General features: G+C 38.9%; 1 protein-coding gene across 2 annotated transcripts in view; it reads left to right on the plus strand.

Annotated features, from left to right (window-relative positions):
- The first annotated feature begins 3,995 nt into the window (after window positions 1-3,995).
- The window catches only part of Cdk13 (cyclin dependent kinase 13), a 98,321-nt gene continuing 83,219 nt past the window's right edge, over window positions 3,996-19,097 (plus strand). The window contains exon 1 of one of the 2 annotated variants that reach the window (XM_071614131.1): window positions 3,996-5,595. In XM_071614131.1, coding sequence (XP_071470232.1) covers window positions 4,382-5,595 — 1,214 coding nt within the window. In that variant the 5' untranslated portion in view covers window positions 3,996-4,381. The remainder of the gene's footprint in view (window positions 5,596-19,097) is intronic. The other variant, XM_071614135.1, reaches the window with a different exon arrangement.

Here is a 19,097-nt window from a genome sequence, read left to right on the forward strand (position 1 = left end):
ATTTAGATACGAAGCTTATTGTTTTACTTTTCTGCAAATCTCTTTATTGCCTAGTTTAATGTAACTGAAACTAGATCCTCAGATCTGCCTTTTTATGCTATATGTTGCAATATGTGGTTTTGGTGGAAATACATGAATAAGAAATGTTGTTGCAAAAGGGAGGAATATTTTAATAGCTTTTCTAGATAATTATGTTTATTCTCTGATAATATAACAAAACAGCATGGTAGTTTCTTTCTTTCTTTCTTTTTTTTTTAAATAAGTGCCTTTATTTTTATTTATTTATTTTTAGAGAGAGAGAGAGATTTATTTATTTTAGTTTTCAGTGGACACAACATCTTTGTTTGTATGTAGTGCTGAGGATCGAACTCCAGGCCTCAGGCATGCCAGGCGAGCACGCTATCCCTTGAGCCACATCCCTAGCCCCAGCATGGTAGTTTCTTACAGGTTCCTTACAAGTGAAATATGAAATGTCAATGATCTTTTTGTACTTTGCTACATTAAACCCCATGTCCATCTTGCACTTTCAATGAATCTTTTTACTCATTTTGTAACATCATCCATTGTTCATTTGGAAAATACTGATTCACTGACTTATGCAGATATTCCAAATGTTTATGCATTTCAGAAACTAAATACGTTAGAATATTCTAGAAAAAATATGACATCACAAGCACACATTCCATTTACTATCAGAATGATGATGTCATCATGTCATAACGCCCCTGGAAAACTCTACTATATATTTGTGAGAGAATGACAGTTAAAAAAAGAGAAACTATTTCTCATTATTATGAAAATAGTTCTAATTATGCATATCCACTGAAAGGGTCTTACTACCAGAGTTTGCTTTTAAGAATAGCTGATATGGTATGATATGACCTATCAGATAAACAAAGAAAGTAAAAAACTTACCATCTCACTTAAAAAGCAAAACAAAACAAAAACACACAACCACATACAAAAAACAAAAACAGCAAAATACAAGAATATATTCCCAGTGGCAATTTCAAATCTTTCCATGCAGGCAAAAATAGGCTTATAGAAACACCTAGCCTTTAATGTGAAGCCATTTCCATTTTCTGGAGTTTGAATACCATTAATTAGGAGTATTTAAAAGTACGCATTTGAGTAGTAAGCTCAAAATGCTCTATTCACAGAACCCCCTTCCCAAGAGAGATATATATATATATATATATATATATATATTGTGTGTGTGTGTGTGTGTGTGGTGGATTGAACACCCCAAACATTATAGGTAAACACTGAGCTATAGCCATATTTATTTTATTTTGATACAGGATCTGGCTAAGTTGCCCAGGCTGGTCTCAAATTTGTGATTCTCCTGCCTCAGGCTCCCCAGTAGCTGGGATTACAGGCTGCTCCACCAAGATAAAATCTTTGAGGAAACATGTGGGTGACAGAACCACATTAAAAATATTTTAGAGGGCTGGGGTTGTGGTTCAGTGGCAGAGCACTTGCCTCACACATGTGAGGCACTGGGTTCAATCCTCAGCACTACATAAAAATAAATAAAAAAGCGTTGGGATTGTGGCTCAGCGGCAGAGCACCCACCTAGCATGTGCGACGCCTTGGGTTGATTCTCAGCACCACATAAAAATAAATAAATAAAATAAAGATATTGTGTCCAATTAAAAAATAAATATAAAAAAATAAATAAACAAAATAAAGATATTAAAAAATATTTTAGTACTGGGAACTATACACTTATGGATCAAGTTTTTTTAAAGTATAAGATAGATAACACTCTCAAGTTAAACTGGTTATGGATTTGGGGAACTGCTAGATAAACTTCTGTGTTCTCTTTGTTTTATTATTCCAGGCTTTTAAAAATGGGAGGATGGGGCAGAGCGAACGCATATTTTGGAAAAAGCCACTTGATGAATAGTTTTTAGTAGGAGCATGACTATAGGATGTTTATTTTGCAATACATTCAAGGGAAAAATTGTCTTTCCATTTTTTTTTCTGGTTGCACAGGTCCCACTGTATGGGCATCACCCTGGGAAATACTCTGACTTGATTACCTATATTCCCTTTCCTTTATCCTTTAGCAAACAAACACCCTTTGTATTCTGTCAGTGAAGTCTTATTTTAGATTCCATCCAATCTGTGATAAAGTGACATCAAGCTGATTAAAATTATTTGTACCATGAATGCTGGAGAGTTACCAAGTGTTTAAGAACCAAGAATTAAGGGGTGGGGATGCGGCTCAAATGGTAGCATGCTGGCCTGGCATACCAAGTGTTTAAGAACCAAGAATTAAGGGGTGGGGATGCGGCTCAAATGGTAGTGCGCTGGCCTGGCATGTGCGAGGCACTGGGTTTGATCCTCAGCACCCCACATAAAAATAAATAGATATTGTGTCCACCTAAAACAAAAACAAAATTATAAAAAAAAAAAAAACAAGAATTAACTGATGATCTGAACATATAAGCTTGCAAAGGGATGACTCCGTATAGTTCTTGAACAGACTATTTAGTTTTCCGTACTAAAAGCCAATAAGCCATTTAAATTTTAATCTAATTATCCTGAGTACCCAGCCTATAATTGAAGGGCAATCCTACTAAAACAAGAAATGCGATGTGAGGTCACTACATGGTTATGTTTGGAAGCCCTATAGGTTTAAATATTAAGGTGAAAGTGGGTGAAGAACTAGGAGGATGGCCCTGATTTTTACAAGATATTTTATTTAAGGCCCTCCGAAAATTCTGGGATTTTTTTTTCAGTAGTCTCTTTTGACATTCCATTTATCCCCTAGATCGACTTAGTTTTTTTCTTAAGTAAACTTTAATGTCACCGATCTTAGAGGCTGTGATTAGTAAGTGTATTTTTAGGTTAAGATAGATCCTGAAATTTGGGAGTACGTGAGAGTAGTTAGCCTAAGGTCATCTCTGTCCTCTTTTGCGGGTTGCAGTTGTTCTCATCCTGGGCTTGGCTGAAGGCTGAAAACGGGGTCATCCTCCTACTAAAAACACATTATTCCTCCCAGAGTCCAGGAGATGCTTGTTCGCTCCATGACCTTTCACTTAACAGGCACGCAGTGAGGCGTCTGCGGAGAATCAGGGCCGAAGCCGGCAATTCGCCCAGGACTCAAAGCAACAGGCATGATGGGCGTGCCACCACTGGGAGAGCCTCAAGCGACAGCAGTGGGAGGAGCACCACTCCTCTCCTTTCTTTAACCCTTCTTCACAAAGTCCCACCCTTACCGGAAGCAAAGGTTTCTGCTTTACGCCACTTCCGGTGCGGAAAGGCGGACCCTGGCGGGAGCGAGTACGCCAGTGCGCGGCAACTTTGTTCCCGCCTCCCCTGCCCTCGCCGCCACTCACCTTCAGCTTTGTCGGAGCGTGACGTGCGTGCGCGCTCCCGGAATTGCGTCTGGGCTGAGGGGAAATGCCGAGAGAGCAAGGCGAGAAGGAGGGGTTGTGGAGGTTAGGGCCCCACCACTAAGTCCCGTAGCCCTCCTCCTGACAAGGAGCGCAGAGGGAAGGGGAGGAGCGAATCGGGGTCGGCAGCTGCACACTCAGAGCTTCCTCGTGGAGTGGGGGGGGAGCGAAGGAAAGGGACAGCTCCGCTGCTTCTGTTGGTGGTGGCGAAGGAAGAAGAAAGTCAAGGCCCGTACCCACAGCCACAGACTCAGAAACGCCCCCCACCCCCATCTCCCCGGAAACAACCCCCCGCCCAGACCCACACACTTGCCGCCCCAACCGTGAGCCGCAGCCGGGTCGCCCCCGCCTCGCCCCGCCCCGGCGCCCGTCCCCGAGGGCCGCAAGAGTGCGCGAGGCCTTAGGCCGGGACTTGTTGTCAGGCCCAGGCCACTTCCGAGGCGACCGCGGGGTGTCGCCGCCACCACAAGAGGACGACGTCGACGCGGAGGAGCAGGCGGCGGAGGCGTGTTGTTGTCTCGCCCACTCCCCTCCCCTGAACTCGCTCCTAACGTCAGGGCGCGATGGAGTGAAGCGGCGACGAAGGTGGTACTTCCGCGTTGTGCTCCCGGAGCCGAGAGCGCGGCGGAGGCCGCTCCCCCACCCCCGGGGGCACTTGGAGGACTCCGGACTCCCCCGCGGGCCAGCGCCCGGCGCATTTGGTGTTTTTGCTGCCGAGGATAGGACGACGAAAGCGATCTAGAAGCTCTACCCTTCGGATTCCTGCTTTCCTCAGGCCCGGAGGCCGCTGCATACCCCACTGTGACCTGGAACCTAGGGACCCGAGTCCCGACCCGGATTATCGTGGCGCGTCTCCCTGCTGGCCCTGGTGCTCAGTGTCCCTCCGCCGCCGTTCCCGTTTCCGGAGGGGGCGATGGCCAAGATCTGACCCGGGAGGAGGCCGCACCCGCGCCGCGCTCTGCGGCGGGCTCTAGGCGATGCCGAGCAGCTCGGACACGGCGCTGGGGGGAGGCGGGGGCCTGAGCTGGGCGGAGAAGAAGTTGGAGGAACGCCGCAAGCGGAGGAGATTCCTGTCCCCTCAGCAGCCGCCGCTGCTGTTGCCGCTCCTGCAGCCGCAGCTCCTGCAACCGCCGCCGCCCCCGCCGCCTCTGCTCTTCCTGGCTGCCCCCGGCACGGCCGCCGCCGCAGCCGCCGCCGCCGCGGCCTCCTCCTCTTGCTTCAGCCCGGGCCCCCCTCTGGAGGTCAAGCGGCTGGCGAGAGGCAAGAGGCGCGCAGGAGGGCGGCAGAAGCGGCGCCGCGGGCCCCGCGCCGGGCAGGAGGCGGAGAAGCGTCGGGTCTTCTCGCTGCCCCAGCCGCAGCAGGACGGCGGTGGCGGTGCTAGTAGCGGCGGGGGTGTGACCCCGCTGGTGGAATATGAGGATGTGAGCTCCCAGTCCGAGCAGGGGCTGCTGCTGGGGGGGGCCAGCGCGGCAACGGCGGCGACGGCTGCCGGGGGAACGGGGGGCAGCGGCGGGAGTCCGGCCTCCTCCTCCGGCACCCAGCGGCGCGGGGAGGGGTCGGAGCGCAGGCCCCGCCGGGAACGCCGCAGCAGTAGCGGCCGCAGCAAGGAGCGCCATCGCGAGCACCGGCGACGAGATGGGCAGCGCGGCGGCAGCGAGGCCTCCAAGTCCCGCAGCCGCCACAGCCACAGTGGCGAGGAGCGTGTCGAGGCCGCCAAGAGCGGCAGCAGCAGCAGCAGTGGTGGCCGCCGGAAAAGCGCCTCGGCCACGTCCAGCAGCAGCAGTAGCCGCAAGGACCGAGACTTGAAGGCCCACCGGAGCCGGACTAAGTCGTCCAAGGAGCCGCCTTCGGCCTACAAGGAGCCGCCCAAGGCTTACCGGGAGGACAAGACCGAACCCAAGGCCTACAGGCGGCGGCAGCGGTCCCTGAGCCCGCTGGGCGGCCGGGACGACAGCCCGGTGTCCCACAGGGCCTCGCAGAGCATGAGGAGCCGCAAGTCCCCCAGCCCGGCAGGAGGTGGCAGCAGCCCCTATTCTCGGCGGCTGCCGCGCTCCCCGAGCCCCTACAGCCGCCGCCGTTCCCCCAGCTACAGCCGCCACAGCTCCTACGAGCGGGGTGGCGACGTGTCCCCCAGTCCGTACAGCAGTAGCAGCTGGCGCCGCTCCCGCAGCCCCTACAGCCCAGTGCTCAGGTGAGTCCCGCCCCCCTGTCCTTTTCTTTGGCTTCGCTGGCGGAAATCCCAGGAGTCAGGGAAAGTGATATGAGACTCCTTAAAACCACCAAGTCCACAGCCTAGAGTAGAGAATACCACCTGGGATGGGACATCTATAAGGGGTAGGCGATTCGCGCGCACATGACACTTTTTAGGAGGTGAGAGGGACTAGGCAACCGGGCGAATGGAGCTTTTATGTTCTGGCGGTGAAGATTTCTAAGAGTTCAGAGTTTTAGACTTGTTGCTTTAACATATTAACAGGTATTTCTGAAAAGCTCTTACCTTCTCCAGCCCAGTTCGTTTAAATTGTTTTAATTTTGAAAGCTCAGTAAGAAGAGGTTTCACTGTTGGCGTTTAAGAGTGGACTGCAGTTTAGGGACCAAAAGCTAATCACAATCGGGTGATGATGTCAGAATTAGAAATGTATTGCAAATATTTTGTAATATTCAGGGATAGGGAAAAGCAGCTTTTCTATAAAGTTTATCCTTTTACTATGTGAGATGTTTAAGTGGAAGTTGATAGTAATAAATTCTGAAAATAATTTATTTTGTGATATTGTGTGGGTATAGCTTTTTACGTGATCTTTCAAAGTTGTCATTTTAAGAAGTAGAAAACGACAAGGTTGTGGTTTCTCTGTTGATTTGTGATCACTCTCAATTGCCAATAACATTATACATCTAGGTAGTGTAACCCAGTGTAAACAAGTGAATGGATTAGAACATTTGCCTACCATATAAACCTGCTACTGTAAAGTTAACTAGGCCTTTAAGTATCAGGATCTTTGTTCAGAAAAATTTAAAGGGTTATAATTTAATCTTTAAATTGGAGTAAAACTTTTATGTAGCTATTCTGTCTTCTTGTGATGCAATAGTATTCTCCAAAAAAAAAAAAAGTGTATTGACATATGCTTGGCCACTAAGCCAAGTGAATTAAAACCTTTTTGAATATTTTGTAGGTTTTGTGATTCTTAGTTTCCTTAAGCTATTTGGAAATTGTAGGCCCTATGATTTAAGGTATTGTAAAAGTAACATTTGGATTGCTGTTATTTTCCTATTGTTTTTAGTTTTCAGTAAGCCCAGGTGGGTACTAAGTACATCAAGTATGAGGTATGTGGAATCTAACTCAATACAATCTGTGTATCTGTAAAATTTGCAGATCTCTTTGAGGTGTCAGCATCGTAAGTGTTTATAAGGAAGTGATGAGAGTAGAAATCTGAACGTGAGTTTGTCTTTAAATCAAAAGATCTACAAAAATTTCTTTATTCTTACAGTGTTCGAATACTTAACGTGGCCTGTTGATAGCTTAAGAATATCTTCATTGAAGGCTGGGGCTGTAGCTCAGTGGCAGAACACTTGCCTACCATGTTCGAGGCAGCACCACATAAAAATGAAACAAATAAAATAAAGGCATCTATAACTACCAATGGGAAAAAAAAAAAGAACATCTTCATTGACAACTTTTTCTACAAATTTAGCAATTATATCTTTTATTGTTTCTATACTTTTTTGTTCATTATATGAAGCTTTATATTTTACTTTTTATTATAGTATTTTAGATTTGGCAAATGGTTTGCATTTTCACAGTTGGATTTGTTTTGTTAACTGAATAGAGTAAGTTTCAGTATTTCAGTTAGTGATTTTAATTATGCGACGTCATTTTAGGAATAGACTAAACATTTTTTCATTTTTTGTATTATTTATTTTCACAGGATTGGGAAATGGATGCAGTGTACACTACTACTAACCTGTATTCCCAACCCTTTTTAAAATTTTATTTTGAAACGGTTTTGCTAAGTTGCCCAGGCAGGCCTCAAACTTTAATCCCCCTTTCTCAGCCTCCTAGATGGGCTGGACTGTGCAAAAGAATGATTTTGTATTTTTAAAATTTTTAGTTGCTAGATGCGTTACTAAGGCCTTATTTTGTCTAATACTGTATGTATTTTATATAGTAATGGTTTATATGATTAGGTTTATCTATATTTTGCAAATACCTGAACACATGTGCTCAGTACTGTTTTAGTGACTGGAATATAGAAGGGGAGAAAGACAAAGTCATTGTCCTCATGGAGCTTACATTTTAAAGGAATATTCATTACTGAATCATTTCATGGTGCGTGTATTGACCATCAATATTTCTAAAGAATTGGGTTTGGAATAAGCTTTTGAATATCTTGGCCAACATTCCTGACAGTTGACCATTTGGTGTGTACTTGAGTACATTTAGAGGTAGGAAATACATTCCTTTGAGTCAGCCTGTTCCATTAGATTTTGGACTTGAGTTCTGGCACTGGTTTGGCTAGTTCTTTAGCAAGACTTTTGAAGACTGAGTGTACTAAACTGTAATGGGGAAATGTTTTTTGTTTTTGGCTTTTTAAGGAGCAAGCGAAAAACGTTTTTTGTAAACAGCCCTATGGAAATCTAAGATGGTTGAATTATTATTGAATAGCTTGAATTGTTAGAATTATTCATATGAAATAGAAATCCATGTCCATGTAACTTTGGAATGGTACAGCGCAAACTAGTTTTTTAAAACTGAGCCATAAAACTTTTCTAAAGGTGTGGTTCAGATTTTTTTTTTTTTACAATACATTATGTGTTGGTTAAATGTCCTATTTCAAATGTGGTACCCAGAATTAACAGTTAAAATAGCTGATTGAAAAACTGAAAGATTTTTTAAAGCTAACACATGCAATTATTATTGTTTAGGAACAAATAATTGAACTCACTTGTCCAGCTTAATGCAAAAAAGTTTTATATTTACTTCTAAAATTTAATAATAATGGTAGGTGTTCCATGTTTGTTAATGAACAAACTGCTCCCTTATAAGCTCCATGAAAACTGTCCTGTCCTGCCTACTATTGAATTCTTAGTGCTCAGTTTTGTATTTGGCACATATAGGTGCTTAATAAATAATTGTTGAATAGGCAAGTGAATGGGTGGTGGTGTTTTATTGAATATGCAAACTTATTGTGGATCTGGATTATGTACTTTTTGGGGAGACTAGCAATTGGACCCTAGTGCTTTTACCACTGAGCTATACTCCCTGCCAGCCCTTTTTAATTTTTAAGACAGTGTCTCACTAAGTTGCTTAGGGCCTCACTAAATTGCTGAGGCTGGCTTTGAACTTATAGACCTCCTGCCTCAGCCTCCTTAGTTGCTGGGTGTGATTATGTACTTCACTTAAGTGTTTATTATAGACTGAGTGTTATGCTGTAAGAAAAAGCATTGTGATCTTTTCTTCGGTCCATGTAGACTTTACATATTAATGAATTGTCAGTGCAGATATTTTTAAGGAAATGCATACTCATCTAAATTAGTATTGAAACTATGGTAAAAAGATATTTTTTGATGTTACATCCTAGAATATTATTTTTCTCCATTCTACTTCACAACCTGTTTTTTGCCCTTTTTTTTGAATTTTCAGTCCTCAGCATGTGCATTTCTTTTTTTTGTTGTTTTGTTTTTTATAATTTTATTTTTTCAGTGTTAGTGTGCAAAAATACAACTGATTTCTGTGTATGGACTTTTGATGTTGTTATCTTGTTGAATTCAATTATTATCTCTAATATTTTATTTGGGAATTCCTTAGGATTTTCTGTATATAAGATCATGTTACCTGCAAATAGAGACGGTTTTACTTCTTTTCCAGTCTGGATTTTTTTTTTCCCTTTTTTTTTTTTTAATTTGTTTTAATTAGTTACACATGACAGTACAGTGATCTTGACATATCATACATTAGAGTCATATGGGTGCATTTCTTTTCATCAGTTCTTCCTTAGCTTTATTTCCCCCTCTGTAACTTATTTAAATTTTTTTAATGCTTGATTGAGGTGTGTAGTCACATAATCTTTCTGATTGGCCTTACAATAAATGCGAAGTGTATTGAAAAGAAGGGCTGTTCAGGAAAGGGAGAAAATGGTACTTAGTATAGTGTTTTACTGTTTGCCAAGTATTTATAAATAGCTACCATTACATTTGCCTACAAATCCTTGTGATAGTCGGAAGCATTCTCATTGATGGAGTGGGAAATAGAATCTCTAAAAAGTTAATTTGTCCTAAGGTCAGCTTAGATTCAAATCCTGAGCCTATTAAAAAGTACATGGTCTTTGCTGGGCACCGTGGTGCACACCTGTAATCCTAGCAGCTCAGGAGACCGAAACAGGAGGATGATGAATTCAAAGCCAGCCTCAGCAAAAGTGAGGTACTACAAAACTCAGTGAGATTCTGTCTCTAAATAAAATACAAAATAGGGCTGGGGATTTGGCACAGTTGAATGCTCCTGAGTTCAATCCTGAGTTACTCCCTACTATCACAACCAAAAAAAGTACATGTCTTCATATTGTGTTGTATTGAGCCTCAGCTGGCATTCAGGAAGCTGGCTATCTTACTAAATGACCTGTTTTGCTAACATTCAACCCATTGGGTGTTTATATGTTAATTTCTATTCTTTGACCATTTTTCAGTGTTTTGAGAATTTTTTTAAAAAATGCTTTTTTTCTCTAAACATTCATTCGGCTTATCTTTTTTATTTATTTTTTATTGGTTGCTCAAAACATTACAGTGATCTTGACATATACATTTGATTCAAATGGGGTATGAATTCTTATTTTTCCACGTGTCACTTATCTTTATTAATTCATAGGTTTTTTTTGTTTGTTTTTGAGGTACTAAAATGGAACCTCTTGCTTGTGGCCACCTCTCTACCTAGAACTATACCTCCAGCCCCAATTTGTAATTTTTATGAACACTGAGAGGATTTAAAGCTTTTGGATATTCTACTTTTCTACTTTGTCTTTACAAAGATTGGCCTAAAATATTTAAGATATTATAATTAGTTATTGAAGATTGTTTTGCTGTGGGATGTGTCGATCTTAAGTCAGTATGATTAATTTTTATATATAATTGGTTCTTTTTATCTTTGGAAATTCCATATCACCAAGAAGCAGCAGAAAGCTTTATTATGGAATAATATCAAGACACTGAGAATCTTAAGAATATAGGTACATCCTAGATATAATAAGTGGAACTATGTTACTTTTTAGCCTATTCTATGGAAGTACCTCTGTTATGAATGTTTTATCCTGAAAACTATTGTTCAAAATTATGTAAAATGAAGATATTTTCAAATTTTAAAAGAACTCCTATTTCTCATAAAATTTACTGACTTGATATGTACTTGATAGAAAAAGTATCAAAAATATAGGATACTAGAATAAGTGCATAAATTCTCAGGAGTTGGAAATTGGATTGAGCTGTTTAAAGTCTCTCAGAAGATGTCCTTATATGTTGCTCCTTCTCTCAAGAGTCTTATAGACCTAGCTTTTTATTTTTTATTTTTTTTAGTATATATATTTTTAATTGTAGATGAACACAGTACTCTTTATTTTTATGTGGTGCTGAGGATCGAACCTAGTGCCTCACACATGCTAGGCAAGTACTGTACACACCCATTTCATCTTCCAAATATGTTAAGAAAAGTAAATTATCAGAAAAGGGAGAAAATGCTACTTTTTTTATTTTGATGAGAATAAAATGTAAATAAAAACTGGAATTTGCATAAAATGAAATGAAAAGGGTAGTGAGAGGAACTGAACTACAACCCAGCCCCTAGACCTCACTTTTACATCTAGTCGGTCCTCCTCATATTTCTTTTCTCTAAACACTAATATTTATTCCTGCTTTTCCATTTCTAGCACCTTAGTGCAGGCCATCATTTTAAATCAGTGAACCTCCTATTAGCACTATCATTCTGTTCTTCCTAGTTTGATCTTTATTAGGAGAGTTTAAAAACATGATTAGATAATGTCCCTTCCATTATGTAGAATTAAGTCTGAATTTCATAATGCATTGTCAGTTAATGACTTTCAAGTTCTGGCCCCCTCATCAGAACTCTTATTACGTACTTTTACTTCTTTGTATTTTTATATTTACTGATCTTTTAGCTTGAAATGGTAAGAGATAACTTCAAACTCTTTTCATCTTCTTTGCCCCACTTGGCATTCAAAAACGCATTTCAGATCCCATTTTGAAGACTTTCTTCATTCATCTTGAAAAAGTTGTAATTTTTTCCCTGTGTTCCCATGGAATTTTGCTTTATCTTTGTTATAGAACTTTTAAAAATTCTAGTTAATATTTTAATTAGTTTGACAGCTTCAATTGTGTTTTTCCTGCAAGATTATAAGCTTCTAGAAGACAAATTCCAAAGCACATTTATTAGTAGTAGTTTAAGTAGTTTTAAACACATTTTTGCTCCATAGAGTAATGCAAAATAATCAACACAAATGCCAGTTTTATCTCTAAACTTGCTTGCTTATTTGGTTCATATATACTCTAGGATTGGGGAAATAATTGTTCTAATTTATAAGTAAGGGATTTAAGAACCTTCCTTTTCTACTTCACTGGAATGAGGGAGCTAGTAGTTACTTTATTATGAATATGTGTTCAGATCTACTCTTTATATTTGCATTCTGTTATACTGATCAAGATAAATGACCTGTTTTTCTTGGTGAATTTGAATTAATCTTTAAGGTGGACATTCAGATTACATCAAAAATTTTTTATTTTCCAACTCTGGAAAAGTGTAACTGGTTCTGAAAAATCAGTTGAAAATGACTGTTGCTTTCTATTTATATTTAAGATTATTCTAATCTAATCCCTTATTCTGTACTTTTTTGTGGATATTCTTTTTTCTTTTTTGTTTTTGATGGTGGTGGTAGTTGTTACTTTTGGTCTTGGTTTTTTTTTATATGTAGAGATTTAAAGGCTTTGAAGTAGGTGTTAGAAGCAAAAGTATCAAGCTTTAATCACATTACTCATTTGCAGTGACATTGTTTCTTAAATTTCTACATGTCTAAGTTATGGGATAATTTACTTTTCTTAACATATTTGGAAGATGAAATGGGTGTGTACTAGAGAATAAACTGTAAATAAAAACTGGAATTTGCATAAAATGGAAATGAAAAGGGTAGTAAGAGGAACTGAAAGTAGTAAATGTGTTATCTGCCTCTCTATTGTTTGTGCATTTGCCATTGCATAGAGCACTTTTGCTGGGATATTTTGGCACTCTAAGCACAATGTATTTTTTTTTTTAATTTTATTTATATTTTAGTTTTTCGGGGGACACAACATCTTTATTTGTATGTGGTGCTGAGGATCGAACCCGGGCCGCACGCATGCCAGGCGAGCGCGCTACTGCTTGAGCCACATCCCCAGCCCTAAACACAATGTATTTAAGATTAACTATTTCATCTCTTTTTGGAATCTTTCCTTTTTTTTTTTTGCTGCTACTCTTATTTTTCACCTGTTTACGAAGACAATACAGGCTCATGGTAGAAATTTTCAGTTAGCATAGAAAAGTGTAAGAAAAAGGGCCTCTAAATCCAGCCACCTGAGATGATCACACTTTACATCTTGAACGTTCATCTAGACTTACATAAATAAGAACATGCTATAAATATTGATGTGGCTGCATCATGATAGTATGCTGATTTTAAGTCCTTTGGGTATAAACCAAGGAGTGGGATAGCTGCGTCAAATGGTGGTTCCATTCCCAGTTTTCTGAGGAATCTCCATACTGCTTTCCATAGTGGTTGCACCAATTTGCAGCCCCACCAGCAATGTATGAGTATACCTTTTTCACCACATCCTTGCCAACATTTATTGTTGCCTGTATTCTTGATGAATGCCTATGGAACCAACCTAGTTGTCCCTCAATAGATGAATGGATAAATACAATGTAATATATGTATATACCCAATGGAATATTACTCAGCTTTAAAGAACAGTGAAATTATGGCATTTGTAAATGGTTGGAGTTGGAGAATATCATGCTAAGCCAATAAGCCAGTTCTACAAAACCAAAGGCCAAGTGTTTTCTCTAATATGTGGATGCTAATTTACAATAAGGCAGGGATGTGGGGGACTATGGAAGAATAGCCTCACCTTAGATTAGGTAAAGGGAAGTGGTGAGAGGGGAAGGGAGGGGATGTGTGGGGATAGGAAAGATAGTAGATTAAAACAGACATTATTACTTTATGTATATGTGACTACATGACCAATATGATTCTGCAACATGTACCCTTAGAAAAATGAGAAGTTATATCCCATCCATGTATGATATATCAAAGTGCATAAATGCATTCTACTGTCATGTATAACTAATTAAAACAAATAAAAATATTTTTTAAAAAAGAACATGCTACAGGGCTGCTTTGTCCAAAGTACTACTTAGTCTATTCTTTTCATTGGCTTCTAGCATTCTGTTGTAAGAGTGTAGCATAATTTGGCCAAATCCACTATGATGAACTTTTAGTATATTTATTAGTTTTGCTATGTGTTATGTATTAACAGTAAATTTTTTGTAAATTTTTCCAACTGTCTTCTAGATTAGATTTCTTAGGAGTAAAATCACTGAGTCAATGATAGTACGCATGTTAGAAATTTTGATAGACTTGTCAAATCGCCCTGCGTTTTTACCAATTTACATTTCTCATTAGTGCCAGTTCTTCAGTTTCACCAACACTTGGACTTGTCAAACCCTTCATATTGTTTTTATTTGTACTTCTCTGATATCTAAAAAAGCTGAATGTATTTTGATGTGTTGGATACTCTTATTTTCTTGATTCATTTTTCTTAAAAGAGGCCTTTGCTTATTAGATACTATTTTGTTGCATTGCAAGAACATTGCATGAGTTTTTTTCCTTTTAACTTATTATGTAATGTTTTATTTTTAAGTTTTTGATTTGTGTGTCAGCACCTGTATTAAAGTAAAACAGTAGTTTCTCCCAGGTAGCCAATGTTAAAACTTTAGTAATACTTACCTTTCTCCTTGCCAAGTTTTAATGAATTACTTATTCCGTAATTCCTTTTACAGTGGTCTTTAGTACTTTTAGTACTTTTTTTTTTTTTTTTTTTTGGTACCAAGGCCAGCCCTTTTTTATATTTTTATTTTGAAACTGGGTCATGCTAAGTTGCTTAGGGCCTTGCTGAGTTGCTGAGGCTGGCTTTGAACTTGTGATCCTCCTGTCTGAGCTTCCAGAGCCAGTGGGATTACAGGTGTGTGCCACCAAGCCTGGCTTTAGTCCACTTCTACTTAATTTGGAAACTCCATAGTTTAGGGATTTATTGTTTGATTTTGGACTTTCTGTAGAACCCTCCCATTTTCAGCATTTAGACTGGTCTTAAAATACCACTTTCATTGTATTCTTTTTCTAAAAATCATTTTTTAATTTGTAGTTGGATACAATACATTTATTTTATTTATTTATTTTTATATGGTGCTGAGGATCGAACCTACCGCCTCATACGTACCGCTGAGCCATAACCCCAGCCCTTCTAAAAATTACTGACGGAAAAAAAACTTATTTATTTATTGGTACTGGAGATTGAACCCATGGATGTTTTATCAATGAATTACATCCCCAGTTCTTTTATTTTTATTTTGAGGTAGGGTCTTAATGAAGTTGCTTAACAGCTCATTAATTTGCTGAGGCTGGCCTCGAACTTAATATACTCCTGCCTTGGCCTTCTGAATTGCTAAGATTACAGGCATGTGCCACCATGCCGGGCCAAATTTTATTTTGAATCGAAATATTAATTGTATGTATTTTGGGGGTACAATGTGAAGTTTTGATATATGTTTCTATTATGGAATGATTGCATTAGGGTAATTAAAAAATCAATCACATCTTTAATTTTTTCTGGTGAAAACATTTTGTATGTATACTTAGCAATTTTGAAATACAAAGTGCATTATTATAATAATCACCATTCTGTGCAATAATAGCTCACTAAATCTTATTTCTCTGTTTAGCTGAAACTTTGATCAGCCTGTCCTCTTTCCCTATTTATCCTCCTCCTCCAGCCTCTTTAAACAACAGTCTAGTCTCTGCTTCTGTAGAAAGTCTATAAAGTCAAAATCAACTTTTTAAGATTCTGTATAACAGTGAAATCATACAATAGGGTCTTTTTGTGCCTGGCTTACAGAATGTCCTTAGGTTCATCCTTGTTGTAAATGATAGGATTTCCTTTTTTTTTTTTTAAGGCTGAATAGTATTCCATAGTGTGTACATACCACATTTTCTTTTTTTAATTTAAATATTTATTTTTTAGTTGTAGCTGGACACAATATCTTTGTTTTATTTATCTATTTTTATGTGGTGCTGAGGATTGAACCCAGGGCCTCACACGTGCTAGGCGAGTGCTCTACCACTGAGCCACAATCCCAGCCCATACCACATTTTCTTTACTCATTCATTTGAGAATGGCCACCTACGTGAGTTATTGTGAATTATTGCCTATTGTGAGTAAAACTGCAGTGAACATGGGAGTACAGATACTTCTCTATCGGACTTAGTTAAGTTCCTTTGGATTTATATCCAGAAGTGGAATTGCTGATTGTGTGGTGATTTTATTTTTATTGTTTTGAGGAACCTCCATAATGTTCTATAACAGCTATATTAATTTATATTTGTACCAACAATGCAAAAGGGTTCCCTTTTCTCCACATCCTCACCTTTCCTCTTTTTAATAGTAACTATTCTGCTAGATGTGAAGTGATATTTCTTTGTGGTTTTTCTTTTTTTTTTTTCCTTTGTGGTTTTTCAATTTGCATTTCCATGATGATTAGTAATGGTGAGCATTTTTTCCATGTACTTACTTCCTGGCCATTTGTATGCCTTCTTTTGAGAAATGTTTATTTAGGTCCTTTGTACATTTTTAAATTGGGATTCCCCCCCCCCCCATTGAATTGTTTGGAGTTTCTTATATATTTTGGATGTTGACTTCTCTCAGGTATGGTATACAAATATTTTCTCTCAAGTAGTGGATTGTTTCTTCACTCTGTTAATTTCTTCCTTTGATGTGCAGAAGCTTTTTAGTTTGATGTAGTCCCATTTGTTTATTTTTGCCGTCATTAACTGTGCTTTTGGGATTATAGCCAAAAAATCTTTGCTCACATCAGTGTTGGGGAGCTTTTCCCCTCTTTTTTCTTCTTCTACTTTTGCAGTTTTAGAACTTAAGTCATTAATCCAGGCTACCTTGAGGAAGTTAGGAGTGGGATTGCTGTGTTGTATTTTGATTATTTGACTTTCTAAACTGCAAAATTTTCCAAAATGGCTGTCAATTTTGTATTCTGGGTCAGCTGTGTATGAGCTTTGCAGATGTTTCACATCCTCATCAAGAGTTCCATTTTTTTGTCAGTCTTTGATTAGCCATTCTAGTGGATGTGTAAAGTTATCCCATTGTGGTTTTGTATTCAGTTCTCTAATAATGTTGATCATCTTTCTGTACATTTGCTTTCCCTTCATATCTTTTACTGTCTTAATTTTTTTTTTTAAGTTGGGCTATTGTAAGAATTCTGTATGTATTCTAGATACAGATTTTTTTTTTTTTTTTAAAGCACTGGGAATTTAATCCTGGAGTGCTCTACCATTAAGCTGCATATCCACCCCTTCTTATTTTTATTTTGAGGCAGGATCAAATTTTCAATCCTCATGCCTCAGCCTCCTGAATAGCTAGAATATAGGTGTGTGACACCGTGCCCATCACAGGTATTTTGCAAATGTTTTCTCACAGTTTGCTCAATTTTCTTAACAATACTTTTGAAGAGCAAAAGTTTAAAATTTTTATGAAGGCCAACAGTATTTTTTTCCTTTTATGACTTATACTTTTTGTGTTTTAAAAAAAAGAATTTGCCCAATCCATAGTCACAAAAATTTTCTCCTTGGTTTTACAATGTTCATCTTTCATTTATCTGTCTACATTCATGTATAATGTGACATCACAGTAGCACACTTTCATTTTTTTCCTCTCTTGTACAATTCTTTTTTGTTGTTGTTACCAGGGATTGAACCTAAGGACGCTTAACCACTGAGTCACATCCCCAACCTTTTTATTTTTATTTTCAGACAGTCTTGCTAAGTTGGGAAGGCCTCACCCTTCCCAGTTGCCAAGATTATAGGCACGTGCCACTGGGCCTGACTCTTGTACAACTTTTGTTGTGTTTTATTTCTAAATATTGTTGACATTCATGTTATATAAGTATGAAATTTAAAAATGTGGAGTCACTATTTACTTATTTACCTTTTCAGATGCTTTTTGTTCCTTTGTGTAGATTCAAGTTTACATATAGTGTCCTTTTCCTCTGGCCAGAGGAATGAGCTTCTTATTATGCAAGTCTGCTGTTTTGTATGTCTGAAAGTATGTATGTATTTTGAAAGATGCTTTTGCTGGATATGGAAACCTGAATCAACATTTTTTCCTTTCGCTACTTCAACTTGTTCAGTGTCTGGCTTTGCATAGTTTGATGAGAATTTCTAGTCTTGTTTTTGCTTCAGCAACTTGATTGTAAATACTATGAGCTTCTTTTGTAATCTTAGTATCTCTTAAACACCTAGTATTGTAGGTTTCAGTAGGTACTCAGCAAGTGATGTTAACTTTATTAAGATAAGAAAATGTCCAGTGCCAAAGGTTTTTTTAAGCCTGTTAATATTAAGGTTTAGTGCTAGACCATGAATAAATTCTCAGTGACTAGAGAGGGACCAAGTATGTGTCTTTGTACAAATCAAGTGTGGAGTGTGGAGTCCTCCAAGTAGAGTCCCCTGCTACTACTACGTTTTTTTTGGTACTGGGGATTGATTTCAGGGGTACTTAATCACTGAGCCACATACCCAGACCTTTTTTGTATTTTCATTAGAGATAGGTTCTCACTGAATCGCTTTGGCCCTCACTAAGTTGCTGGATTGGCTTTGAATTTGAGATCCTGCCTCAGCCTGTGGAGCCACTGGGATTATAGGGTGTGCACCACTGCTCCCATCCCCTGTTACTCTTCTTACCAACTTTCCTTTTTCTCACTTTCAGAAATACATCTCAAGGCATGGTTCATTGAAACATGAAACAGTTTATACTCAGTGGACCAGAACTTGTTTGTTTGAGCTAATCTGCAGAAAGTCAGCCATGTGTCTTTTCTTTTCCTTTTGCTTTTAATGTGATTTAATTTTGAATCAACATGAAATATTTCTTTTTAAATTTTTTTTCTAGTTTTAAAAATAACATAGTATATGTGATTCATATACTATACAGTTTATTCTTATTAATTTAATTTTTATTATTATTAGTTTTGAGACTATTAATAATCTCTTACTGTCTTGCCTTGGCTAGTCATGAACTTCTAGTGAAATCTCACGTCAACCTCTCAAGTTGTTGGGACCATAGCTGTGCATCACTTACTTAGTTGCCAGTTGCTCTTATAAATTGTACAGTTCATTGGTTTTTAGTATATTCATAGTTTTGCATCCATAACCATTAATATTAGAGCATTTTAATTACCCCAAAAAGAAACTCCAGTTATAGACTCCCTATTCCCACCTCTTCTAACACCTGGCCACCGTCAATCTATTTTATGTCTTTATGGATTTTGGACATATCATTTAAATGGAATCATTCAGTGCATGGTCTTCTGTGACTGGCTTCTTTAACTTAAAC

This window comes from Marmota flaviventris, chromosome 1, assembly GCF_047511675.1.
Source record: "Marmota flaviventris isolate mMarFla1 chromosome 1, mMarFla1.hap1, whole genome shotgun sequence".
In the NCBI taxonomy this organism is placed as follows: domain Eukaryota; kingdom Metazoa; phylum Chordata; class Mammalia; order Rodentia; family Sciuridae; genus Marmota; species Marmota flaviventris.